Source organism: Sitodiplosis mosellana, unplaced genomic scaffold (assembly GCF_009176505.1).
Source record: "Sitodiplosis mosellana isolate CC-2019 unplaced genomic scaffold, AAFC_SMos_1.0 Smas_scaffold_5, whole genome shotgun sequence".
Classification (NCBI taxonomy): Eukaryota; Metazoa; Arthropoda; class Insecta; order Diptera; family Cecidomyiidae; genus Sitodiplosis; species Sitodiplosis mosellana.
The window spans coordinates 5,559,592-5,586,114 of NW_022595248.1; the positions used below are offsets into that span (position 1 = coordinate 5,559,592).

Below are 26,523 nucleotides of genomic sequence, written 5' to 3' on the forward strand. Positions count from 1 at the left end.
AAACAGAACATTGCATTGACTTCATATTCTGACATATGCGCTCGGGAAATTATTACAAGCCTGATTTTATTTTAAAAATAGTCAATCGTACTGTAACACTTGAAGATATGCAATTAAAAGCTAGCGTAAAATTTTAATGACAATTTCAGCCTTCATCACTGTTGTCATCTTGCAAAGCATCCCCAAAACCACCAAGGAAAACCGAATGCTTACATTCCTGCAATAAACAATTCAAACGCATTGCATATGTGCAATTAATGGTAAACTTTTAAAAGTACCGAAGACGCATGGCGATTCTTTCGGAGATCTTCGAAACCTTAGTCCAAAGCCCAAATTGATCATACGGACGCAACGGCTGAAGCAAAATCAATTGAAATGGGTCCAAAATTATTTTCAGATTTCAGTTGATCGATGAAATGTGTGGCAATGTAAACAAAATCTTTGGATTGGATGATGCTTCCAAGCTTTCAGTCATCGGCTACGGTTTTTAATTCTGGTTTGAGTTCAATTCAGAAAAAAATGTAAGAGTAATGGTTTGTACAATGCTACTTTTTTTAAGAACAAACCTTTCACCGATCTAAGATTTTTTCTGTTGGCAGGATTTTATTGTACATTTCTTCTTGTATGACGATTTATGTCATTAAGTGTGTGAACAAGTGCTACCATTTGCTGAATGGAAGCAATCTTAATCGATTTGTCAATTATTGAAAAGTATAAAACTATTTAAAATAACTCGAAGTGATCCTATTTGAATTGTTCAACATGCATGTAATTAGTCCGGATGGAGCTATGAATGCATAGGCAAGGGCCTTAATGATATATGTCATTTTCTGTGGGAAATTATCTTGATTTTATCGATTTTACATTTGCAGATAGAGACATTAGTGCAACCAAATAGTTACTGTCTTATTTGTTTCCACATCAAAAGAATCCGTTTCATTAACGATGGGATTTTTCTGAAAACATGTTTTGAATTTTCTAAAAACTTCTAATAGCATGGGAATGGTCATTGGTCATTACCTGCATTCTAGTGTTTATTCAATTCACACAAATGTATTAATTGTGTTTCATTTTTGCGATATGTCGTTGTTTTCTCCAAAGTATTTTTCTACTTGAATCCATAGTTGAATGAAATAACCGTTCGGTCTAGTTTAAAAAATGAAGCAAACGTGGATTTTCAAATATTTCAGTTTATTTGGTTTTCATTCGATGGCTTCTATGCGAATTGGTGGGGAATATGTAAAGTTCATAATACTTTTGAGCCAATTGGCTGTGTTCAGTTGGTATTTCATCGATATTGTAACATATTTACCGTTTCTATCAGTTTATATGGGCTATTTAGATGCAATGAATATGTTCGCATACAACATTGCTGCTTGTTTGGCACTTTTACTCATCATTTATGATTCATGCACAAAAGGAAAGACTCAAAACGTCTTTGGCCGAAACCTAACCGAAGCAAACGTTAAATATTTCGCTGAAATGAAGATTTTGAATTGGAATTATTTGATTGTGTTGACTTTGCTAGTGATTGGTGCCTCTTTCGATTGTTTATATGCAATTTTACTGTACGATCATTTTAATCGAATTCATTACAATCTTATCTACTATTTACTTACCACCGTTTCGGATAATCGTATATTTTTCTACGTACTCCATTTACGAGTAATTATTGTTCAACTACAGGAGATCGAAACCAAGCTCAAATTCATGCGAAAGCAAACATTCAATCATGATCAATTGAAATTGATACAAGATTACAACCGATTGACATATGAAATGTGCGAGAATATAAACGAAATCTTCGGATTATCGCATTTGGCATTGATTTTATTGAGCTTCCAGTCTTCAATTACAATCTTAAATTCCGCTTTTCGTTCGAATCAGAAGCGATTCGATTTCTTAAATTATGGTTTGTTTTTCTATTTTTAAAATTGATTTCATGGTAACGAACATATGTTGATTTCTTTGTATTCTAGATCTGTTGATAATTAGAGGGTATTTCATCATATTTCGAGTTATAATTCATTTGGGTTTTATTTTTAAATATGCGAATGTTTGCAAGAATTTGGTAAAGTCAAAATAAAATTGAGCTTAAACTTGATTTTGAATTTTTTTCAATAATTTGATTGAGATTCTCTATCTATTGTAGCCTGAAATGATCCTGTTTCAATTGTTTAACATGCACACAGTTACCCATTCCAATGAAAACTTGAATCGACAGGCAAAACGAATTTAATTATGAAAATATAACTCTTCTAGCTTATCAGTGTTTGTTTATTTGCAGATTGAGGCAATGGTACAACAAATTAATTGTTGTCCCATTCGCTTCCATACGAAAGGCATACTCTTTATTGATATTGAAACACTCCTGAAAGTATGTGTTTAGCGCTTATGAACACGATGAATTAATTTACAGATACTATTCGCTTTTATTTTCAAATTTTTACAGCTTTCGCGATTGGTCGTCACTTGCGTTTTGTTATTCATACAATTCACACAAATGTACTGATCACCCGAAAAGCTAGGTTGTTTTGCTCATGGCGAATGTAATGGCCGATGACATCTTTTCATCCAATTAATTGAAAAATGCACTAATAAACCACCATAGGGTGACAGCATCAACAAAATTCAAATTGGCGCGCTGTTTAGTTCAGAAAAAATTACGAAATTACATTGATTTGCCTATTGAAATTGAGGGCGCTTGCGTCGCCACAATTCTCATTTAAGTTATTTTCGGTCTAAGCTGCGACCCCGTTGTAAACGACTAGCATTACTAGCAAAAAATAATATTTCATTTGTATGAAAATTCAAATGTATCCTATAAAACACTTGTTAAGATTCAAGTGTGAAACAATCAATGTGTATTACGTTCGATGACTCACAATCATATATCAGGCAACTTTTTTGGAAGCTAAAAAATATCATTTGTGAGTGTATTGAATAATTCAGTCTACAAAAATGAAAGAAAAAGCAAAAATTTCGATTCCATTTAGCTTATTAAAATGGTCATTAAGTTCAATTATTATACGTATTCAATTGTATATATTTATGACTGATTGGAATCATCAATAGAATCGCATCTATTAATCCCATTCATCAGCATAAAAATAATTGTTGATAAACATAAAGTGGTTCACTGAGATGAAAATGAATATAGAATTTGATAAGCAATTGAATCACCTTGACGAAGATTCTGTTGGTTTGCATTAAAAAAATGATTATCATATATTGATTGTATAAATCCTGTGCAATTGTAAAATACAATTCAAATCGATTCAGTATTGACGAAGTCGTTCATATATTGAAAGAGAAAATGGGAAACCTCCCAAAAAGGATTACTTACATTCTGAAATACTTTAGCCTGTACAGTTTCGATACGATGTCGGCTGAAAAGAAATCCTTTCGTATTTTAACACTCTCATTTCAGATGGGTTTGGCTGCTTGGTGCACTTTCATTGTATTTCAGTCGTTTGCGGAATTAATAGGCATTATGGAACGTTTAGACGTATTGAATTTCTTCATATACTACGTAAACCATAATCTATCATATTGGTTGATCATTTACGAAGCATATACATATCGAGCGGAAGTGCGAAAGTTTTGGCGTCTTTTGATTCAAATTAACGATCATTACTCCAGTCAAGCACAGTTCAAACCAAAATGCTATTTACTTCTATTAATCGTAATGCCATTCGTAGATGTAACGTTCTATACGTTTGCAATTTTCAATGAACAGGCATCTCGAGCAGTGCAAAAAATTATGATGTTCACTTTCAATACGATTTCTTTTAATCGTTTAGTTTTTTATTTACTTCATTTGAAAGTGATTGAGTTTCAATTGCAGAAAATTGAAATCGGGTTGAAGAATATCAGTAAATTTCAGCAATACTATTGTACTAATATTCGAAACTATTACGGCATCGTCTATGAAATGTCCATGCTTGTGAATTCAATGTTTGGCTGGTCACAACTTGCATTTGTTCTACTAAATTGCCACTGTTCCATCACATTCTTGAACTTCTTCTATCGACAAATGAATCGGAAATTCATTGGGTTTGATTACGGTTTGAATAATTTCATACTTAAGAATGAATCGTAATTCTTTCAAATCACTGAATTTATTTCAGACGTCTTACTTGTTGCTACCACTTATTCGATCGGTCGAAATGTATACACATTCTTTTATTTAAGTAAATGTGCGAAGGATTGCTATACTCGGGTAAAATTGAAAGAAATGAATGAATACATTGAATAAAGTTTTTAAAAATTGATTTTATTTTTTGGCCTAGGATAAATCGGTACGATTTCAACTATTTCATACTCCAACAAGTCTATCAGATGAAGAAATTTATCGACAGGTGAAAATATGAAACTTAATGAATTTCATGTTACCCGTTATCTGTGCAGAGAGAACAGTCAAATTGAAAATGAACATTTTTTTTCTGAATTTTACCAATGCAGATCGAGGTCACAGCACACCAAATGAATTATAATTCCATTCGATTTTATGCTAAGGGTTTTTTTGTGATTAACACTGGCACCTTCATTAAGGTATATGCCAATGAATGGCATTCGTTTATCGTTTTATCAAAATCTTCTACTTTTATTCAGCTTATTGGACTCGTCGTAACTTGTGTGGCATTTTTCATTCAATTTGCACAAATGGACTTCAATTGATAAATAAGTTGGATTTTTATTCGATAAATTGAGTTGATAAGAAGCCACGGTACTAAACGACGTTCAGTGAACGTAAATAAGTCATTGAATTCGTGCTACAATTTACCTTAATGTGATGTAAACAAATGCACTGGATGACATTTACACGAATGGGAATTTGAATTTGATTGTCTTTCTTCTTCACTACTTTTGTTCTTCTAATTTATGAATTCAATCATCAAAGTCATCCATCACATGTTTTTATCAGTTCTGATCAACATAACAAAACAGAAAATTAGAAAAGAAAAATTGTTGTGATCTGATATCTGCTATGCCATGTTATTGATTAATTGGTCAAATGTGTAATGTAATGGGTTTAATAGATAACATTTCTTTTTAGAATATTTACAAGGTTCATTTATGCGACATAGTCTCTTATAAAACATTCGATTAAAATCAAAAGCAAATAATGCACACTGTTATCAAGTGTGTATTCAATTTGGTGGAAGTAACTTCATTTGAATCTAACTCATAAAATGTGTTGTAACACAGAGCGCTGATAAATATTACGCTTTCATTTGCCTACATCGTCGCACTTTAAGTTCAACATGTTCTCGATATGGATAAAATTGTTGCTAATTTTTTTTTACATTTGTGGATTTCATACGGAGACATCGAATTCCAAACGAAGAACATCACTGAACAACTTTATAATCCACATTATTTGGGCGAGTACTTTGACAATCGTCCTCATTTCTGTTTCAAGGCAGCCGATAATTCTAACCGAAGCTTTAGCCTATTCGGCTAACTATTTGCTGCAAATTGTGAATGGAATGTTTACGTATTGGGTCATCATTGTAGAATCATATGTTCAACGGAAGGATCAGCGAAAATTTTGGCAAATTTATAGACAAATCGATGGTTATCGCAAAATCATTGGCTCAATTCTGCGAAAATACTCGATTAAATTCATTCATTTTTTTGTTGTCATCACAATTATTCAAACGTACTTTGTGTTATACTTTTTATCTGTTAACGGAAACGATTTCATATTCTTTCGAATTGCGTATTTTTGCTTTGTGGCGATGTATCAGTACCGTACTTTCTACTATTTACTTTATTTGGAAATCATTAAATACGAATTGAGAAAGATTCAAAAACGATTGCAAAAATTGGTCATCAGACCATCGCGTTACCAAACCGATTATAGAATTGCAAAATCGGTAAAAAATTTCAATCAATACTATGGAAAAATTTATGCAATGAGCGAATGTATCAATCAAATCTTTGGCTGGTCAAATTTTACAACGATCTTGTATTGCTTCCATATGCCGCTAACTGATTTTAATTGGGCCTTACAGGCAATGCAGGAGCAAACGAATGAATATTTCATAGGTAATCAATATTAGAATTCATTTGTTAAATCGTTTTTCAAGTTTTTTTCCTTCAACTTTTTAGTTTTTATCATTTGGATGATGTATCTTTTGTTGATAATACATTACATTTTTAAAAGCACCACTGACTGCCGGATAATGGTGGGTTTTTCCAACTACTTATTATATGATTTTGTTCCAAGTTTTCCATGATTTGTTGATAAAAATGGTTAATTTTCTTACAAGTCTCAACAAATTGTCTATCACTTGAGTGGAATTGGTTTCAGGTGTAAAAAAAACTATTCATTAGCACAGGTATACTTTTTCAGTTTTGAAGCTTTATTTTTGCTTTATGTGAAAAGTAGTTTAAAATATCGAGCAACTTGTTCGCATATCTTGAGCATACACCTCGTATAAGAACCAAATTTTCTTGTGGCGCCATCTAGATGGCTTGCGGGGCGCAATGTATTTTAAATTGTTAGCTAAGTTTTTTCAGCTTAGTACAGAACCATTTTTGGCAAAGATACAAAAGCATGCTCGAGGTATGCTTGTTCGATTCAATAATCATTTACTCTTCTAGATTGAAGCTCTAATGTTATTTATTCGCAAGTATCCCATATATTTCCATGCTAAAGGACTATTTCGGATTAACAACGAAACTCTTTTCAGGGTAATAAGAAGAATATCTAAAAATTGTCTACTCTAAACACATTGTTTTGTTGTAGTTAATGGGCGCGATATTAAAATATGTCATATTTTACGTACAGTTTATGGAAATAAATATATGGTGCATTTAAAAGAACATCTGGGAATTAGCTTTTGAACAGTTATGAAAGTTAATGCAAATGCATTTGAAATGTTTACAAAATACGACACTCACAATTCCAATAGCTGACACGACCTTAAAATTGCAAGGTTTACTTCTGCGTTGTATCATGTTTTCAGAGTGATTCAATTGTTGCTAAGAATGTTACACTGAATTAAGACACCTTAATGAGATGTTGCTATTATCGTTAACATAAAATTTATATAATTATTCATTATTATTATTATTATTGATGGGCCTGTCTGTTTACAATCAAGGAAAATTTCATCACTAAGATCAAGGTCGCTTTCTTCGTATACAAATACATGGGAAAGATTTGACGTAAGACGCCAAGACGCTTCTACGCGTGGAATGCTCGAAGCTGTTATCGTACACATATTGAACACGAACATTGTCGTTTACACAATCGCACTCGCACAAATGAATGCATCGATAGTGCCCGCTCAATATATGTACGATGACTGTTTTGAGTGTCCCTCGCCTAGAGGGCTGCGTGTCATTTTTCTTCGTTTATTAAGCGATCTTGCTAATATATTGCTTTGAAATAAATGGAAAACATTCGTTATCTCTTAAATAAAATTAATTCCAATTCTAATGTGCACACAAATGACAACAATAGCATTTTGGCCAAGGTAAAACCATTCGAAACAAATGGTCTAACAGGTGCAATTACAGAGAAGAGTACTGTTGGACGAATTCCACATTCATTTCACTTTATTTTTCTTGTGTGTGCAGTTCAACATGTTCTCGAAATGGATCACATTCTTACTTCAATTCTTTGATTTTTGTGGATTTTGTACGGAAATTTGCAGTTTAAAATCGCATCGAAAACGTGATCTCCACATATTTGTGTGTCATTTTCTTTGTGCATTCACTCTGACCGCTTTTGTGATTGAATTTTCGATGCAGCCAATAGTTTTAAATGATGTATTGCCATCCATTGTGAATAATGTGTTGCAAAACACGGTAGGAATGTTTGTATATTGGGCTATCATTGTTGAATCCTATTCTAGACGAAGAAGTCAAGAAAGATTCTGGCATCTATATCAACAATTTGAAGCATTTCGGATAAATTGTAATAATTCTTGGCTACGCAATTATTCCATTAAACTAATTGAACACTCAGTTATTGTATTACCAATTCTACTGTATCAGATGCAATATTTCATTTTCTTTGTGGGCAACTATTTCTTTTTTCGTGTCGCCTATTTATTTTCCTGTGCAATCTATCAATACCGCGTGTTTTACTATTTATTTCATCTGGAAATCATCAAATATGAATGTGTTCGAAATAAATTACAAAATTTAGTGGTATCACGTAATAATATTGGATGTGATTCCATTGATGCAAATATCAATGTGAATGATTTAAAAAGTTTCAATCAGTACTATCAACTGATTTATGAGTTATGTAAATGCATGAATCGAGTCTTTGGCTGGTCAAATTTTACGACGATTTTATTTTGCTTTATCCTCCCACTCACCGATATAAATTGGGCATATTTGGCTCTTTCGAAACGAAAGGTGGAATATATTGCTGGTATTGATTTAATTACAATAGAATCAACTCAAGTATCCATATAATGGGGTTATTTGCGTTACAGTATTCACAATATGGATGATGCACTTGGCCCTAATCGTATTCTATATCTTCCAAGGAACAACCATGTGCAAAATTGAGGTACAATTTGCGAATTAATTTTTTGATTTCCTTTTGTCAATCGTATTTTTCTTCAAGGTTCAACGTATTTTCTATCAACTAAGTCAAATTAGTTTTGATATCGATGATGACCCATCGTGGGCACAGGTAAATACTATGGTTTTCATTCCAAAAAGCTTGTGTTTCATTGAATATCAAAGCCGAAAAAGTTTTTATTTGCCAAAAAGAGAAGCTCATTTAAAGAAGACTGTGACTGAGTGAGTAGACTGATGGTACGATTTTAATACGTAGAGTCTACAGCTTTCAGTGATGAGGAGTCACGTCCTTCTTTCAAGAAAAAGTCCAAATATTTGTTTCGAATTGCTTTCTTTTTATTCAATAAATCAATTCAGATGGAGACCGCAATGTTACAAATATCGAAAAATCCAATCGTATTTCACACAAAAGGTCTATTCTGCATCAGTAATGATACACTGTTAAATGTAGGTAAAAGAATTGACTAATAATTTGGTGCTCTGTACAACTGTGTATTTATTTGAAATGAATCATTTTTTTGCTTTTCAATTGCAGCTGTTAAGTGCGATATGTATGTACACGTTATTCTATTTACAATTCATGCAAATGTATTCATGGCAATCCGCCAAAGTTTAAATCGCTAACAATGTCTTGTTGCTGTGAGAAGTAGAATGTTATCAATTCTTCAAACCAATTGATCCGATTCGAATTGAACAAAATGCAAAACAAATAACTGTGAACTCACTTTTAAACGCGCAATAAAATGAAACTTCTCAACCAATTAGGAAATGTTGTAATAATCAATTACTAGCATATCTGTAAAAAAGCAATGAATTATGAAGTTAATTTTAAAAAAAATGATGATGTTAATGTTAACAATCGGATTAATCGGATCGAAAAATCGTCGTTGCTATGACATTTTTTGTGGTTAAACTATGCATTCAGTTCTATGCTGCTGCATTCAAAAGTACATTTGTTTGAATTCCGTTGCCTATGGTTCGTCAAAATGTTCTCTAAATTCATCATATTTTTGCTCAAATTCTTTGATTTGTGTGGTTTTCAAACTGAAACCGCAAAGTTCGTCGGGTCTCCAAATAGAACAATGTGTATCTTTGCGGTTCATTGTGTTTGTGCATTTGTATCGTCCTATTTTGTATTCGGATATGCCACGGAACCGCTAATACTGGGCGAGGTGTTGCCATATTTCGTAAACGAAATGTTTCAAATCATGAATGGGATGCTAACGCAGTGGGTGATCATCATCGAATCCTACATTCAGCGAGATATTCAGCAACAGTTTTGGAATATTTACAAATACATTGACACACATCATGTGAATTGCAAGAAGTCATCGCTGCGGGCCTACAAGATGAAATTTATTGAGTTCTTCGGTGTTGTGACCATCATTCAAATAATATTCATGTGTTACTTCACTCATTATGTGGGAAACTATTACTTTTTCCGAATTGCTTACCTTATTTCACAGGTTGTGTACCATTATCGTGTGTTTTACTACCTATTTTACTTGGAACTAATTAAATTTGAGCTTAAAGCAATAAAAATAGAATTGAAAATCATCGTAAAAATTATACAGCGAAATGAAAATGACTCCAACGCGGAGAATTTCAACGTCAACTGTCTCAAAAGAATCAATGCTCATTGTCAACTGATTCTCGAGCTGAACAAATGCATCAATCGAATCTTTGGCTGGTCAAATTTTACAACGATTTTGTATTGCTTCCATATGCCACTGACCGATTTTAACTGGGCATTGTGGGAGCTGCATCAGAGAACAACGACCTACATCTTAGGTATCGATGGAAATCTTTTTTTGCTTACAAGCGAGAAATCAATTGATTGAAATTTAAAATTTTCAGTTTTCACAATATGGATAATACACTTAGCAGTGATTATTGGCTACCTTTTTCATGGGACTCACAACTGTCAAATTGTGGTAAACGATTGTTTGTTATTTTTTTAATGTTTTTTTTTAACAGATAAATTTGGAATTTTTAATACCAATGCATGCATTTTATTAATAGAAACAAAATTCCCGTATTTTATTTCAAGATCAAACAAATTGTGTTTTATTTGAATGAAATGAATATCAACTTTGACAATGAGTCTGCTTTCAAACAGGTATATTTATTGGCATTGAAAAAGTTTATCTGTGAACAATTTGGACGGCTATAGTTGAATCGAATTAAAAATGCTGATTCTTACTTCGCATTTTGATGGAAATATGCATAAAAGCATATAAGTTGAAACCACCTAAACATTTTATTGGGCATTAGGACTCTTTTGAACTATTTAAATTTTTTTTTAATTAATCGAATTTATTTTGATTCAGATTGAAGAAATGATGTTGTATTTAACAAACAATCCGCTCAATTTCCATGCAAAAGGACTTTTTCAAATTGATAATTATACACTTTTGAAGGTAAATACTATTTGTGAATAGTATAATAGATTTTTTACCAATTTTTACTCCAAATGTGCATTTGTTTCTTTCCAGTTGATCGGTGCAATATTGGCTTATTAAATATTCTTCGTACAGTTTACACAACTGTATTGTTCCACTTTATATGGTGGATGCGCCATCTAGAAGTTAGATTCTAGTCTGGTTAATGTATTCGTGAATATCAATTGATTAGAATTTCTGGTTGTATTTGCATTTTCACCCATTTATTTACAATGCTTTCGAATATGCAATATGCTATTCGCATTCGATGAATCTAATTCATTGAAAAATTACTCAAATTCTTGCTTTATAACTTTTTCCATGCACTTAGATTGAAGCCGTTATGTTGCACATAACCAAACATCCAATTGTTTTCCATTCCAAAGGATTTTTCACCATTAGCAGCAGAACACTGATAAAAGTGAGAGAAAATAATGTCATATTTGATTTTTGAGACAACGAAAATTGTTTTCAAATATTTCAACACCATTCTTTTCAGATGATTGGCGCAATTATGGTTTACATGCTATTCTTTGTGCAACTCAAGCAATTGCTTATTAATTGATCTGTTTTGCGCAGTAATTGGTCACCTTCAGAGAAGTATTTTGCAACATACATAATAGCAAGACATTATCAACTTGATAAAGGAGAGAAGGGAAAACTGCCGCTAGTTCTAAGAAATGCACCATTCAATGATTGTCTATTTTAGAACTAGAATTAAACAAAGTTTTACACCAAAATTCGCACGTGTTTCAATACATATTCCATTTAGTTTCGTATATATATTAGTTGACGTCATCCTCATCGCGATTTCTCCGATTCTCCGTCGTATTTTTGTTCAGCCACAAATAGGATAAACCGAATCTAAATATAAACATAAAAAACGCCATGATCTATGCAATACGGTTCATTTGACTTGGTCTCATCGTTAAGCATAGCAGCAAACCAATCCACAGCAACCAACGCGAATGAAACGTGTCGTACAAACGAATACGGAAACGAATTCGAAAAATAAATTGTTGCTAGTATCGAGGCGGCTAGACGCTTCATATACATCACCGTTGCTCTGTGCATAGTGACAAGCTCAAACTCACATCGAGAGAGTGTCATATCATGTGTGAGCATGATAGACCTTGTAATTTATCACGGCCATGGTCAAATTTTTCAATGAAACCCCGTGCCGTTTGTATGCTTTGTGTATACATACACCGAGTTGATTTGGAGGCCGCCACACAGTTTACATGGCCCGCATTTTCATGGTGAAGGTAAAACTGAAATCGAAAGTTTTTGTAGGCCATGACTTCCACACAAAAAAAAAACACGGACAAAAGAGAAATCGTTCCGATTTACTGGTCTACTTGAATGTGCCGAAAAAAAAATAGACGAAATCGAAAGTGAAACTGTCTTCGAAGTAAACTGAACAAAAACATCGGTCTGTTTTTGAGCCACTGCAGCCATTTTCAGCGTCAAAATACGACAGTAGCCACTGTTTCACTGCACAAATAAAAAAAATGCGATAGAAATCGAAAGTGAAAGACAGACCGTGCACCTGACAATGATTTTTGTATAGAATCTAGTAATAGGCGTTCATAAGTTGACGCATGGCCATCGCATGCGATTCGCAAACTCGTTTCGAACGAACGAACGAAACGAGCAAAGCAGACACAATATAGACAACACAGGCGTCCGTTCCGTTCCGTTCGATTGTTCATGGTTTTGTTGTTTTGCTTTTGCTCTCTTGGTGCTGTCGTTTTTTTCGCTCTTTCCACTACGGTTCGATTCGCTGCACCACACAAGCACCAGTGCGAATTCATTGGTGGCGATCGTATAGTCGAACACTCGAGCTGCTCGTTCAGCCAAGTATCTGGAGAAAAAAAAATATTTTCGGCTTGAATTCGAAAAATGTTTTACAAGTTTTAGCAACGAAATACCAAGGATTTTATGAGTAACTTAACGATCAGGTTGACATGAAATGATGCATACAACAAACGAAACGTTTTGAATGCCAAGCACAATCGGGGAATGTCATGAGACTGCTATCGCCTCTACACCAACAACACAGTTGAAATGAACGCAAAACCAAGAGCCGTGTATGAAAGCCATACGGTTTCGTCGGGTCGTTTATAGATGGCACACCATTCTTCTGCTGGTTTTACGAGCAAATGAATGAAACGGAATATTTTTGTACGGTTTTTGAATGAGGCATTCAGCAGTGGCAATGAAGTAAGACCCAAAGACGATACGATCCGGTCCGTATGTATGTCTTATTATTGCTGTGGCCCGCGAATACTAGATGTAGATGAGCAAATGTCAGAGACACCGACGACGGTGAACGTCTTTTACGGCCAGCTGTCGCTGACTTTGACTACACAAATCGTGCACTAAAAATGGCGGCAGCACTTTTAGTAGTGGCATGATGACTTTTTCTCTGAAACAATTATCCGGCTCCCATGATACGCAGCACCGAGTATTTCGTCGAACCGATACCCATTGCTTCTCCATGCATTGAGTCTCTCTCACAACGACTCGGCCACTTTGTCGTACACACAAGAAGCTCAGCTTATTTATACACGCAATGGAAACAGCGCTGCGTTCAACAATGATACTACGAAATGGAAGCGACCGACATACTGTTGTGAAATAATCATCATTATTATTTAGTGTAATGGCATTTATTCGTCAGTACTTGGATTTAGCATACACTTTCATGTGAATTTTTTCAGTTTTTCTTTAAAATAATTGACACCATTAACGTAGTTTCGCAGTAGTGATGAATTTTCGACTAAATCATGTATCAGGCGGTCATAATACCGTGCATGCATCCATTCCCCGTCAACGTTACGAACAGGCAGAGCGAACGGAGAGATTTGTATGTTCAGTTGTGTATATATACATGTTGTTGTGAATTGGTAGCAACAGCGTTCGACTGATACTTCACACACAGCAAACAGTTGAGTGAGTGTGTTGCCTTTTGTTCATACATCGATTCCGTCTCTCCACCTCTGACGACATACGTAGCGAGGGGAATATGTGTGTTCATATTCGAAACAAGCTAGGCTACTGTGTGTTTCGCTCCAAATGTTGTTGCTCACATTGTTATTCGTGTGTTACGTTTTAGATTTCGATTCTTCATGCTTCATGATGGTTGTTGGTCTGGTGTGAACGCCAAGTGAAAGATGTATGCGAAAAATGGTTTTCCCAATTTTTCATTGTATGATGCCGTCGACACACACAACACACACACGATGAAAACATGTTCGAAAAGTTTATATGGCCATAACATACGCATGTTGTCAGAGTATTGTCATAGGATAAATAAACGCATCGAAATCATTTCGAATCTTAAATGTCTGAGTCGCGAATGGTGTCATTGTGATGGTTGTTCTGTAGATGTTTCGACCAGAACAACATAATTATTTGGATGTAGATCACACCGAATTTTTGCGCGCGCTCTGAATCGAATGTCAGAGGGATGCGTTTGCCAAGTTGATGAATGAACATGAACAAAAAAGAATATACACATCCGTCACATGCACGGGCCCAATTACGTACACACAATATTTTCGTGTTGTGTGTTGAATGCGTACAACGTTTCGCGATGTGTATATCGCATGACAAGAACCTTAATGCGTAGACTTTGCTGTAAAAAATCATTCGAAGAACCATCGAACGAAGGAAAATCAAAATTTACGCACAATTTCATTTTGTTGTTAATATGCAAGTAAGATGTTCACTTATTATAAACACTCGATTAATGTGGGGTCGTCGTTGTCGTTCAGCTGTGCGGTTCAACGAGCGAAATCGGCTCATCGGCTTTACATTTTCTACGAAAAAATATACGCAACGCGTGACGTGTACTTCTTTCGATTGCTGCTTCTCAGACACACATCAATTTTAGCACGTATATAACGTTATCGGAATTGGCGCGTATCAGGCGGGATACACAGCATCATTCGTACAACACAAAGCGAAGCGTGAGCGCAACCATATGTACGTAAAATAATTGTATAGCCGTTGTCGTTGTCGTCGTCGTCATCACCAGAACGCGCGTGAGCTCATTGTGCTCACACTTCTGGCAGCCTGTTCGAAAATTTCACTGAAAATGTTCACTTTTCTTCGAAAGCAATCGAAAAGTGATTCTTTTCCCTTCTCCAACGGAAAAAAAATCTAAATAAAAAGTGTCGGTTTTCGTTTTTACTTTGTCTACATTTTGTGCCGTTTTCTCCCGCCGTCAGTCAAACCACGGTTGTTGACGGCGCTGCCGTCGTCGGTTGATAGGCAATGTTGCGTGGCTGTGATCACAATACAAGTAGCGGTTCGTGTCGTTTGTGACAACAGCACACATATGAGAGACTCACAAACCGAAACAACGTACAGAAAACAACGAGAGTGTGTAGAGTTCAGTCACAGCGTTGAACATGGTCATCGAACCTATACGAATACATTCGGTCCAACATCTCAACGTTGATCACCAAACGACTAGTCATCGCATTCTGAGCGCCTATTCATTTACCTTAAAACTTTAACCATAGATGCAAGAAGATGCAAAACTAAACCGCAAGCTTTTCGAAATAAAGTCTGGCGAATGTTGAGTTTAGTATGAATTAAGCGTGAAACACAAAGTAAAAAACCGCGTATTAGCTCCTGACGAGTCGGTGAGCGAGACGTTCATTTCGAATCGTTTTGCCGAGAAAACGTGCCGAGAGATTGTGCCGAGAGATTGTGCCGAGAAATACAAGCTGATGCCGGTGCTGTTGTTGTTAATAGAAGGGAAAATGATGTGTTGCTATGCTATTTGTCCTTCTAAATTCTGGTCTCTTGGTGGAAAATCGAAATTGAACTAATAGGTTAGCAAGAATACTGCTGAATATTAGCTTAATATTTTTTATTAAAAGTAATAAGTTTCGACTTTTTGCCGTCGCATTTGATTGTTTGTGTCACTGAACGTAATGCTCCTCATAAAAAATATATTCATAGTATTAAATTTGTTTCACTACCTGTTTGGCCACTTCGGCAAAGGGGCATTCAGAGTCGAATTCCCTTTTTTCTGTATGTGATATGAACTGTTTTGTATGATGAAGAGAAAGGGAAATATCGACGAAAAAGTGGCACTCTCTCACACCAGTCGCTTCAGTTCAGCTCGAACACAGCATTGTGTGTGAGGAGCGTTTGTGCGCATTTGACTTTGTATAAACAACAAGCACACAGACACAAGCGCTTCTATTTCGAATAAATTCAAACGTATGAGTGCACACAAACGCTACTCAATTTACCGAAAACACGAAACACTGTGTGCTGGCACTTCTGAACGCCTGTTCATAATATTGAATATTGCACCGCCGCAGTGATTGTGCAAATGAAAAAAACGCGATTTTTTTTAGAGAAGGAACAGAAACATCTACCGCCACTACCGATTTTCTACGTGGAGAGGAGAGCCACATTCACGATTTCATCGAGAGTGGGGCCGCACAAAACGCACAAACATTCATTTTGCTATGCCGATATATTCATCTTTTTTGTATATTCTTGCGCGCCAGCGAGAGAGTGGTTCATTTGAATGAACAAAAGAGCAACGAATTTGTCGAAACACACAACCGACGAACAATGAAAGAAAAAAATTGTGCTCGTTATCACTCATCAAGAAAAACGAAGAGTGGGATACGCAGAAACGAAAAAAACAATCGGAGAAATAGTTGCCACAAGTCGCCTCTCCTTAGTGCTGAGCTTCCATTCGAACACACTGCATTTCATTGTTCAAAAATTCATTTGATGCATGAGAATCGGTTGGCAAAGCGTGAAATTGGAAATAATTATTTTCAATATTTTAAACTAGAAATTCATAATTTTTTCTAAAAAATGAAATTAAAAAAATCTGCATAAAATTCGCCATAAAATCATCCATTACAAAAAAACCATTCTCAAAAATCGTTTTGCACGCCAAATAAAACCGTTCCACCGTTCATCGAAAACCGATCGGCAACGCACAGAAACGAACAAAAAAAAATCACGCCCGCCAAACTGAGCCAAAACCCGTTTCGCTCCGAAAAGCGCATCGCTGTCAAAATTTAAAGTAATACAAAGTACTGTACTGTATCAGGAGATCATCAAAATCAGATGCTTAAATTCACGACGTTTTTGTCAAGTACTTGAACACTTGAACGTGTACATACATATTCTTCACGTCTGCTGGTTGTGTTGCCGTTGTTTTTTTTTTCATTTGCTTCTCATTACGCGTGTACTGTCTGTGTGTTTTTTTCCACGTTTTCATATCGTCGCAGTGTGCTCGGTTTCGGGTCGCTCGTGTTTTTTTATTTTCCTCTTACTACATTGTCTTCGACGCCAAGCCATTGAGCATATTGTGTACAACATGTTAACGTTTTCGGGATTGAAAGTGGAGTAAACGAAAGAAGCGAGATAGCGAACGACGGCGCGACAACCACAACCGTACCAAACACGACGATGAAACGAAAGACAGAGAGAGACACAGAGAGAGAGAGAGAGAGAGAGAGAGAGAAAAAAAAATGCTGATGATGTCGATGAAACGAAAACGGCTGTGAAATAACCGTCGATGGTTCAATTGCACTTACATGCTTACATGTATACATTTACTCCGTCACATTCCCGTACTGTTTGTCAGAACGGCAGACGCGGGCGCACATACACACTGTGTGTGAAACCGTGACAAATCAACGAAAGAGAGTATTAAACAAACCAGGCGATGTGTACAAAATGTGTTTACAATGGCCTTTTCCACACACACACACTCTCCCCGACCCAACGTGTGTGTACAACGATTTTTATGCGACAACAATTTCATATTCGATAATAAAATCTGGACTAGAGTCGATGACCCTTGACTGAGAGGAAAATAAAAAAAGAAATCCTATCAAAACTAAAAAGGAAGAAAAAAACAAACAATTTTCGAATATTCGATTCCTTTATTTACAAAGATTTTTTTTTCTTGCTGTATCACATAATTAGAGATCTGTTTGTTGTAGTCTTGATTGTAGAATTAAAATAGAAATTTGCTTTAAAATTCGTTATTCTGGTGTATGGAGCAGGCGTCTTTTTGGTTTGTTGCATTGAACAGGGTAAAATAATCATCGTGAATGAAACGTATGATATTTTCAATTGGACATAGATCGGCTTTGTTGCCTCTGGCATTTTTGTTAATTCGTAGACTTCGGCCACCTTCACAAAACTCAATCATTCGTGTTATATCTTGGCCATTGATAATAACACGAAAATAATACTCCGTATTATCGTCGTTGCTCGCATCACTTTTATAGATTTCAAACGCAATTCGCGACGCATACGGTATAAAATAGGACATTTTCGGAAGTTGATCTTTTTCACCCGTTGGTTTGTATATACCTAATGCGGTCAACAGAAACTGAAACGTTCGATCATGGCCCGAATATAGAACGAATTTAACTTTATCACCGGAAATTATCCTCAGCATATGAGAGACAATATTACGAATGAGGCCATAGGCACGCAGTAAACCTTGTTGTCGTGACAATTTGTGTTTTGCTTCCCTTTTGCCTTGCCATTGAGTGTATGACATTAAAGCGGCGACATGGCTTGCTTCAACACAACCTTCTATTTCCGGTTCAACTGAGTCGGAATCGGGATCAACGATACGATTCGATTGACTGTCACCTTGAACTACATTCGGCCCATTGTTCACATTGTTATCTTCTTGGTCAATGTTGATTAAATCATTCGATTCGGTTGTTGTGGCGGCTGATGTTCGGTCATTATCCGTAGTTCCCATATAATCGGATGTAATTCGCCGGCATGGCAATGGTGCGTTATGGCAAACTAATGATAAAATAGCATCGCGCACTTCAAGCGGTTGCATTCGTGGCGTTGGATTTTGTAACACATTATATCCAATCCATTGAACGACCGCAGCAATTGTTGGATGTTTGTTCAGCTGCTTGGCGAATTCCTTGGCGAGTAAATTATTTAGTTGATCGGCTCTGGGGCATGCACAATCGGCAAAACAAAATGCCAACGAATGACTTTCCTGCAAATTTAGCGATAGCCAACGTTCCGGTAGAAAGGCATACATCAATGCCATTGCTGATTGAAATGTACGACGATAACGTGTTGAATAAATGATAATTTCTTCGGGCGGATATGCCGCCTGGGTTTGTGTTGTGTTTGAAAGTTTTGGCATTGCAAGCGGTTTCGTAAGCAAACCCAATGGATGTGCGTACACTTGACGCAAAAGATCACCGACTTGAAGCATTTGTGCAATTCCATTATAGGTCAACTGGCCGAGTAGACAGGCTTTCGAAAAGGCAGGCAACAATGGAAAATTGTGGAATGGTCCATTCTTATTGAAAATATAATGACCAGCCGGAGCATTTGCCGTGGTATTTAGGAGAAATGTGCGATATTTATTGAGAAGAACATTAGTTTGACGACCAGCACCACAATCAATCGATGAAATTCCACGCACATGAGCCATTGGGCCACGGTCACCATGACGAGTTAACATTAAAACACCTTGCAATTTCCATCCATCCAAAATGCCACCGTCATCTTTTCGCACAATTGACCGATACGGATTGCAATCAGTTTGCAGTTTCTTCAATTTGGTCACTTCATCCTCGACCGCAAACGGCTGATACTGGTGCACATTGAATATTGACTTTGAATCTGCAGTGCTAATGTATTTGTACATTCCTGAAATCAAAAGAATATATTGTATTTAATGAGTGTTTACAGAAAACTCGTTTCGAATCGACTAAAAGTAATGAAATGAAATAAATAATCCAATAAAATGATTCAATGTTCAACTGGTTACCGAGGATAAGTAAGAAAATCCATAAACTCAGACACAAGTAACAGTAAAGTGTTCGATGTTGTGAAAAGAATCGTATCGTTTCACGTAGCAGCATTTTGTATTTGTATTTGTTTTGTTTTGTTAAAACTCTTTTCTTATACTCTTAATACGACTAGGTAAATTCTGTCTAATTTTGCTCAAAGTAGAATTGATTTCGTGTTACATGGCTAATGATATGTTTGGTTTGTTTAAAATTTGGAAATAGTTTGCACGATTCAAAGCATTGTTTGCTTGGTGGGTACAAATTTTCACTGACACTCGTTTCGTTGTGATTCGATTTTCTATTTAACACAAAACGAGAGCGCAGGACAGAAGAATATGCCAAATTCTCATTTGAAATACGATGGCTGCGGCCATTCGATACGAGATGGCGTTGCGTTAAATGTGAAAACATGTAAACATTTATTGTCAGTGTGTTTCTGTTTTGGGTATTAGCATAATGACATCATCGTTGTATTGGTGCCTGTTTCAACGACACATATACCACTTGCGGCGGCATAGTCACGAACATGTGTGTTTTCAACGCGCAACCCAAATGTCAAACCATAAATATATTGCGACGATGTATTAGAACCAAAACGACAACACGAGGCAAGACACGGAGACTTGGCTACTCCGATCATTTCTCTCTTTTTATTTACAAACGAACGGAAAACAGCGAATTTTTCATTGACGATTCATTGAACAACAGTAAGTACAAATTAAACAAAATTTTGAATATCGTGCAATTCGTGTGTGTTTTTCACTTTTTGCGTCGTTTGCAACGACTGTCGTTTCAACAACACCCAACGAAAATATTCAATCTGTCGACACAGTGCTTGCGTTTGATTTAGACGAGGTGGAAAATTGCTTGACTTGCTCAAAATAAACCGTGAGCGATGCCATAGAATGTGCTATTTGTTATTTTCCCTCATAAATAATCAGTGCAAAATGTATCGCAAAATAAATCCGTTGTCATAATTTGAATGCGAATCGAGAACGAAGATTTTTTTCCCACCGAATGTGTGTTGTGGGATTTAAATTGAGAGAAATACACGAGACAGAGTTTGATTTGCTGACTGATTTTGTTGAAATTGGTAGTCTTTTGAATGATTTTTCGATTGGGTTTTTTGATTCAGCCATTTCGACATACAAATTGAAAATAAAGAACTTCGAATGAAAAATGATTGGTGCCATTAAAATGATAGTAGCCGAATGCCGTGCTTCAGTGATTTGTGTTCGAGTTTCGAATAAATTTAAATAATTTAGCTCATTTTAACTTAACACAGTGAAAAAAAAAAGAAACAACGTTCGATTCGCTTCTGACTTCGTCGAATCCAATGAACCGTGCACGATGTGATAAGTGCAATCGACCATGCCGTTTTGATTGTTATTAAATTGTGCATCGTTATTTAAGTGGCTGCAACCAGAGAAACTATTACAGCGTTTGGATTTGTTCCTTCTTTGTTTTTTTTTTAACTAGTTTCTACTTGTTTTAATATCTTTACTCAAAACGGTTTGCAACTTAATAGGTTTCTCAATTAAGAGCGATATCAAAGTTTTGAATGGAAGAGAGAGAGAGAGAGACAGAGTTAACGTAATTAAGCTACATCTCCCCCTACTTCATTGACAAAATCGCGCCGTATATAGGAAATTGGGTTGTAGTATGTGCGTGCATGAACGAAAAAAAATTGTGTATCTTTGTTGTGTGTATATTTTTTTTTTCAATCGCCGGAATGACATTGGCTCTGAATAAATGTTCATATCGAATGCGAGATATTGTCGTAGACTGCAAAGTCCAAGTAGAATAAATTGCCAAAAACGACAGTGAAATCGTTTATTTGGAGTAGCGCAAAGAAAAGCAATAAACGAAAGAGAGAAAAAAACAACAACACCAAGAATTCAGCGTCGGTTGAGCAGACACAAAGTAAATGTTTGTGTAGGAAATTCAGTGAATACGCGCGCTCGCGCTGACAACTGATTATGTCATCTCAGCATACACAGTGCTGATCTCTAAATTTAGTTGTGTGAAATTCGCCCATATATACACAGATACAAACGATTCGTGTCTTGTGATGTCAAACACGATTATTCTCTTGACTGGTCACATTATCGCCGATTACTTGATTATCGTCGCAAAGCGAATTGTTCATATTTTTTTTTATCTTTATTGCAGTGATAAAAACACCGCTTATAGTTTTATTTTTGTCGTCTAAAAATATTCATTGCATTTTGGATTTTGATAACGATTTATTTCCCGCAGAAAAAAAAAATTTGTGCAATTTTTCTGCTGACAAACACACTAATTTTAACGGGTGCTCAATGTGAGATATACTATTTTTGTGTGTGTGTTTTTTTTTTCTCTTTACATTTCTGTATATCGAGGTCGTGTTATACAATCAACTTCGACGCAAGTGGTTTACGGTTGCGTGCAGCCAAGAATTATAATTTATTGTTCGAAATTCTCTTTCTTGTGATAGCAAAAAGTTATTTATTTTCAAAGCTAAATTTGAGAACAAAAACTAATTTCATTGTATTTTGTTCCTATCTTTTTGATACAGAGAAAAGAGATGAAGAATGTTCAAGTGCTACCGGTTGTGGTAGGCATTACATTGTGTACGGCGAGCGCAGCGTTGTTCTACAAATGGTACAAAACACGGAATGCACCGCAGGATCGAGTGGATGGTGCATCACCTCGCCCGAAATGGAAGGCAAAAACTCAGTCGAAAAATACGAAAATCGATGTGACCATACCGAATGATACGTTGCAATTGGTGATGGGCCGTGCCGGTGCGAATGTCAAAGCCATCGAAGAACGAACAGGTGTGAAAATTTCCTTCCGCGATAAAGATGGCCAAAATCAATTTTGCGAGATTACCGGCCCGTACGAAAGCGTCATGAAAGCAGCCAGTTCAATTAACGATGAAATCAAGCGTTCACAATCGGTCACCGAGGACATCATCATTCCGAAGTCGACACACGAAAAGATTAGCTTGAAAATTTTGCGCGATATTTGTCATGAAACTGCTACAAAGATTCGCATCGAAGGTGGACTCGAGGATAAAACCATGCGCAAGGTCAATATTACCGGCACATTTCCGAATGTCCAAAAAGCCAAGCGATTGATTGAAGACCAAGTGCGCCAAGATCTCATCGATCGCGAAACTGAATCCAAACGTGAGCCAAGATACAATCAAAAAAATTCGCCAATTAATTCCTCCATGAATTCCTCCGTGGAAAGTCTCTTCAAACAATCATGTAATTCACATATTGATATTTACTAAATCATTTATAACATTAACATTCCCAACACCAAAAAACCATATTGTATTTGTCGACCCAACAACAACCATTTTATATTGTATTTGTCGACCCAACAATAACCATTTTATATTGTATTTGTCGACCCAACAACAACCATTTTTTGTTTCATGTCATCTCAATAAAAAAAACACATACATTTACACTCGTCTCGCATCTGAATTAAACGAATCCATTTTGTTTGTAGCTTCACCACAGCCAACGCTATCGGCGGGACTGCTGTCGAATATTGAAAATTTCAACCGGATGCCAAGTAAACTTGGCGGTCAAATGGAAGTATATGTGTCGGCTGTTGCATCACCAGCACGATTTTGGGTGCAAATTGTTAGTCCACAAATTAAAAAGTTAGATGAGTTGATCAACGAAATGACTGAGTATTATAGCCAAGCTGAGAATAAGGACCGGCATCGCATTAAAGATCCGTATCTTGGACAAATCGTGGCCGCCGCCTTTCAGTATGATAACAAATGGTACCGCGCCGAAATTGTGGCTATTGTGCCGAACGAATACGATCCACGAAGGGTCGCTTTAGATTTGTACTTTTTGGATTTCGGTGATAGCATCTATGTTGATCCTCATGATGTTTATGAACTTCGCACTGACTTTTTGACTCTGCGGTAAGTGTTGCCACTGCACAATTTTTATGTTGCGGTTTATTTTTTTGCTTCATTGAACGAAACAAATTATTCGTTCTGAAAGCAATTCAGTGAAAATCGAATCGATTACTCATTTGCTTTTTCATTCGATAAAATTCGTAGAAAATATCGCATTTTTGTATATTATTACTAATTCCGACTGTGATTTTTTTTTCGAACTGTCACAAATATTCTACAGATACCAAGCAATTGAATGCTTTTTGGCAAACGTTCAACCAGTTCATCCGGTTGAAGGGACTCAATGGAATCACGAAGCAATCAACAAGTTTGAAGAACTGACACATGGTAAGTAAAACTCAGAAATAACATGTTCTTTTTGCCCATTGAAGTAATTATGCATTGAAATAATGATTTCCACTAACTGGGTCATTTCAGTTGCCAAATGGAAAAAGCTAAATGCCAAAACAGTGAAAACAAGAGAACGTTTCAGAACCTATGACGCAAACCAACGAGAAAGTTCAACGATTCCTGGTATTGAACTGTACGACATCATTGACGGTATGTTTTTTGTGAATATACCTAGTTCAAAGTGTCAACGTTACCAATGGTTTTCCTTCCGAAACATTTTTTTTTTCAGACCACGAAGTGAGTTTGGCATCGATTTTAATTCTCGAAAACTTTGCGGTGCCAGCAAATCAAGACGATGCACCGACGCCGTTGTCACGATATTCATCATCTGAGAATGTGTTGCGATTGGATGGTGGATCAAATCCAACTGGATCAGTTGCCGAGAAAGCGATGATGTTCGAATTAACAGCTAATATTCAAAATAGTCGAAACACCAGCCCAATGCCAAAATCGAATGGCAGCAGTTCAGATGGTCAACGATCGCCACGATTTTCATCGAGTCCCCGAAGGAACAACATTCAGAAGAAGAAAGCAACAAAAGAGAAAAACAATAGTGTCAAAAATCTATCAAATGGAGACGATAAAAGCGGTAATTTTCAGGAACTGCTAACGCAACAATTGCTAGCGAATAAAAGCTGGAGTGAACTCATGGACTCTGAGTCATAAAAAAAGCAGATTTTGATCAAATACAAATCGTTTTCATCCTCATTGTATTTCGTTGGCTCGTTAAAATCAAAATCAATGTTGACTCATTTTGTGATTTGTTGTAACATAATTGATTTAGGAACTTTCTTTACAAAACTTGAATTTTTTTGAATGAATTTCATCAGTTCACAGTTCAACTCACTATTTAGTTATATAAGTAGATTCTCATGGTATGAAATATCATAAGTTAAAGAAGTAGTTGCCAAAATGTGAAACTTGGAACTGTAGAATTTAGTCATGGTTAAGACTCATTTGTACTTAAACTCGCCATTGCACATGGTTTTAATCAATTCACATTTTATTTTCAGAGTCTTCATTGAACGCAAAATGTGTTCAGCCAATACAGTTTCTATTTCTCAACTTTCACACGCTTTAATCGATATATTTCGCGCATAGGAATCGAATATGAAAATACGCAATTTTTTTCTCTTCAAATCTCTGCCCTAAATATTCACAAACAGGCTTTTACCTATAAATATAAATACCACCTCATCTATCATATTATATATGTATATTAGCTGTAAGACGCAAATATTTATGCTCATGAAACAACCGATTGTAGTGCATAGAGTAGAACGATGGGCTGGGCTTATTCGTTATAGAGTTTGCAGTTGAACAAAATGAATAGAAAAGTGCCCGAATTTGAGTAAAGTGGAAATTCAAATTTAATTTAAAACCAGATGCCTTTGATTGATTTATTTTGCGTTAGAAACCAAATCGAACGCATTGATTTAGGTTAGAGTGAATGTTATGTTTGGACGGGGCTGTTAATTCAGCGGTTGTATGCGGATTAGCATCAGCATGTAAACAAAAAGTGTATTTTTAGCGAACAAAAATTACATATTTCGCACAATTCACATTAAATTCAAATAAGACAAATTTAAAATGGGTCACACCTGATGCTGATAGCAGTCATTAGGCAAACGCTGGCCAATTACTGCACTTGAAACACCGTTCAATAGAGATTGATTTGTAATTATTTTATGAAGATTGTTTCAAATGTTGAATTTAATATTAATTTAAGCTTAGATGAAAGGTTATACGTTTATCGCAAAATGTTACGAAAGACATTTAAATAAACCAGTTTTATGAGAATTAAATGCATTCTTATCTTTTGAATATTTGTATATACATACTTTTGAATAATGTGTAGAAAAACCAAGTTCGCCATGGTCAGATTTAATATTGGAGCCGCTTAAGTGAACTTAAGCAATTTTGGAATACAGAAACCATGTGTGAATGCCCTCGACGCGTGACTCCGCACCCTGGGTATTTTTTTCGACATGTCAATTTGTCTGGTTTCTTCCGTGCTGTCGCGTACACTGCACTGGTACACTTCTGACGGTTGACGGAGGAGCTTTCGTTGCCGGGACATAAATTTTAATTAATCAATATGCTATTAATTTTATTTTTGTATTAATACGAAATTAAACACTTTGGGGTCAATGCATTTTTAAATAATATTTACAAAAAAAATGGAGCGCTGATTTGAAATTAGCTTTTCTTTTGTCACTTTGATGTTTCCATACTGAAGAAATAGAATTGGGAACAAATGCATCATTTTTTGTTGTTAAAATAATTGATTTTTTCATTTTTTTTCATTTTTAGATAAAATTTTCTTGTCAAGCAATGGCGAATTGAACATTGACTTAAGAAATCTTCA

At 35.7% G+C, this 26,523-nt stretch overlaps 2 protein-coding genes and 2 long non-coding RNA genes across 9 annotated transcripts; 3 read left to right on the forward strand and 1 right to left on the reverse strand.

Moving 5' to 3' along the window:
• The first annotated feature begins 1,978 nt into the window (after positions 1 to 1,978).
• On the forward strand, positions 1,979 to 2,968 carry LOC129566945 (uncharacterized). Its single transcript, XR_008687805.1, has 3 exons — positions 1,979 to 2,071; positions 2,153 to 2,377; positions 2,453 to 2,968. It is a non-coding gene; the product is annotated as an uncharacterized LOC129566945 (long non-coding RNA).
• Positions 2,969 to 10,426: 7,458 nt separating this feature from the next.
• Positions 10,427 to 10,923, forward strand: LOC129566737 (uncharacterized). The gene is made up of 3 exons (XR_008687764.1): positions 10,427 to 10,487; positions 10,604 to 10,672; positions 10,884 to 10,923. It is a non-coding gene; the product is annotated as an uncharacterized LOC129566737 (long non-coding RNA).
• Positions 10,924 to 17,912: 6,989 nt separating this feature from the next.
• LOC129567125 (2-phosphoxylose phosphatase 1) lies at positions 17,913 to 20,158 on the reverse strand. Its single transcript, XM_055443731.1, has 2 exons — positions 19,813 to 20,158; positions 17,913 to 19,691 (listed from the first exon to the last, which is right to left on the reverse strand). Exons 1-2 carry the CDS (start codon positions 19,904 to 19,906, stop codon positions 18,025 to 18,027), a joined length of 1,761 nt encoding a protein of 586 aa, XP_055299706.1. The 5' UTR covers positions 19,907 to 20,158; the 3' UTR covers positions 17,913 to 18,024.
• Positions 20,159 to 20,338: 180 nt separating this feature from the next.
• On the forward strand, positions 20,339 to 25,960 carry LOC129567100 (tudor and KH domain-containing protein homolog). Of its 6 annotated transcripts, none has more exons than XM_055443679.1 (6): positions 20,339 to 20,541; positions 22,392 to 23,088; positions 23,339 to 23,768; positions 23,986 to 24,092; positions 24,183 to 24,305; positions 24,385 to 25,960. In XM_055443679.1, exons 2-6 carry the CDS (start codon positions 22,401 to 22,403, stop codon positions 24,819 to 24,821), a joined length of 1,785 nt encoding a protein of 594 aa, XP_055299654.1. In that variant the 5' UTR covers positions 20,339 to 20,541; positions 22,392 to 22,400; the 3' UTR covers positions 24,822 to 25,960. The 6 variants fall into 6 exon arrangements, with proteins under 6 accessions (XP_055299654.1, XP_055299658.1, XP_055299657.1 ...); XM_055443683.1 differs by having other exon boundaries at positions 20,390 to 20,541; positions 22,392 to 23,007; XM_055443682.1 differs by lacking the exon at positions 20,339 to 20,541 and adding an exon at positions 20,601 to 20,927.
• Positions 25,961 to 26,523: the final 563 nt, after the last annotated feature.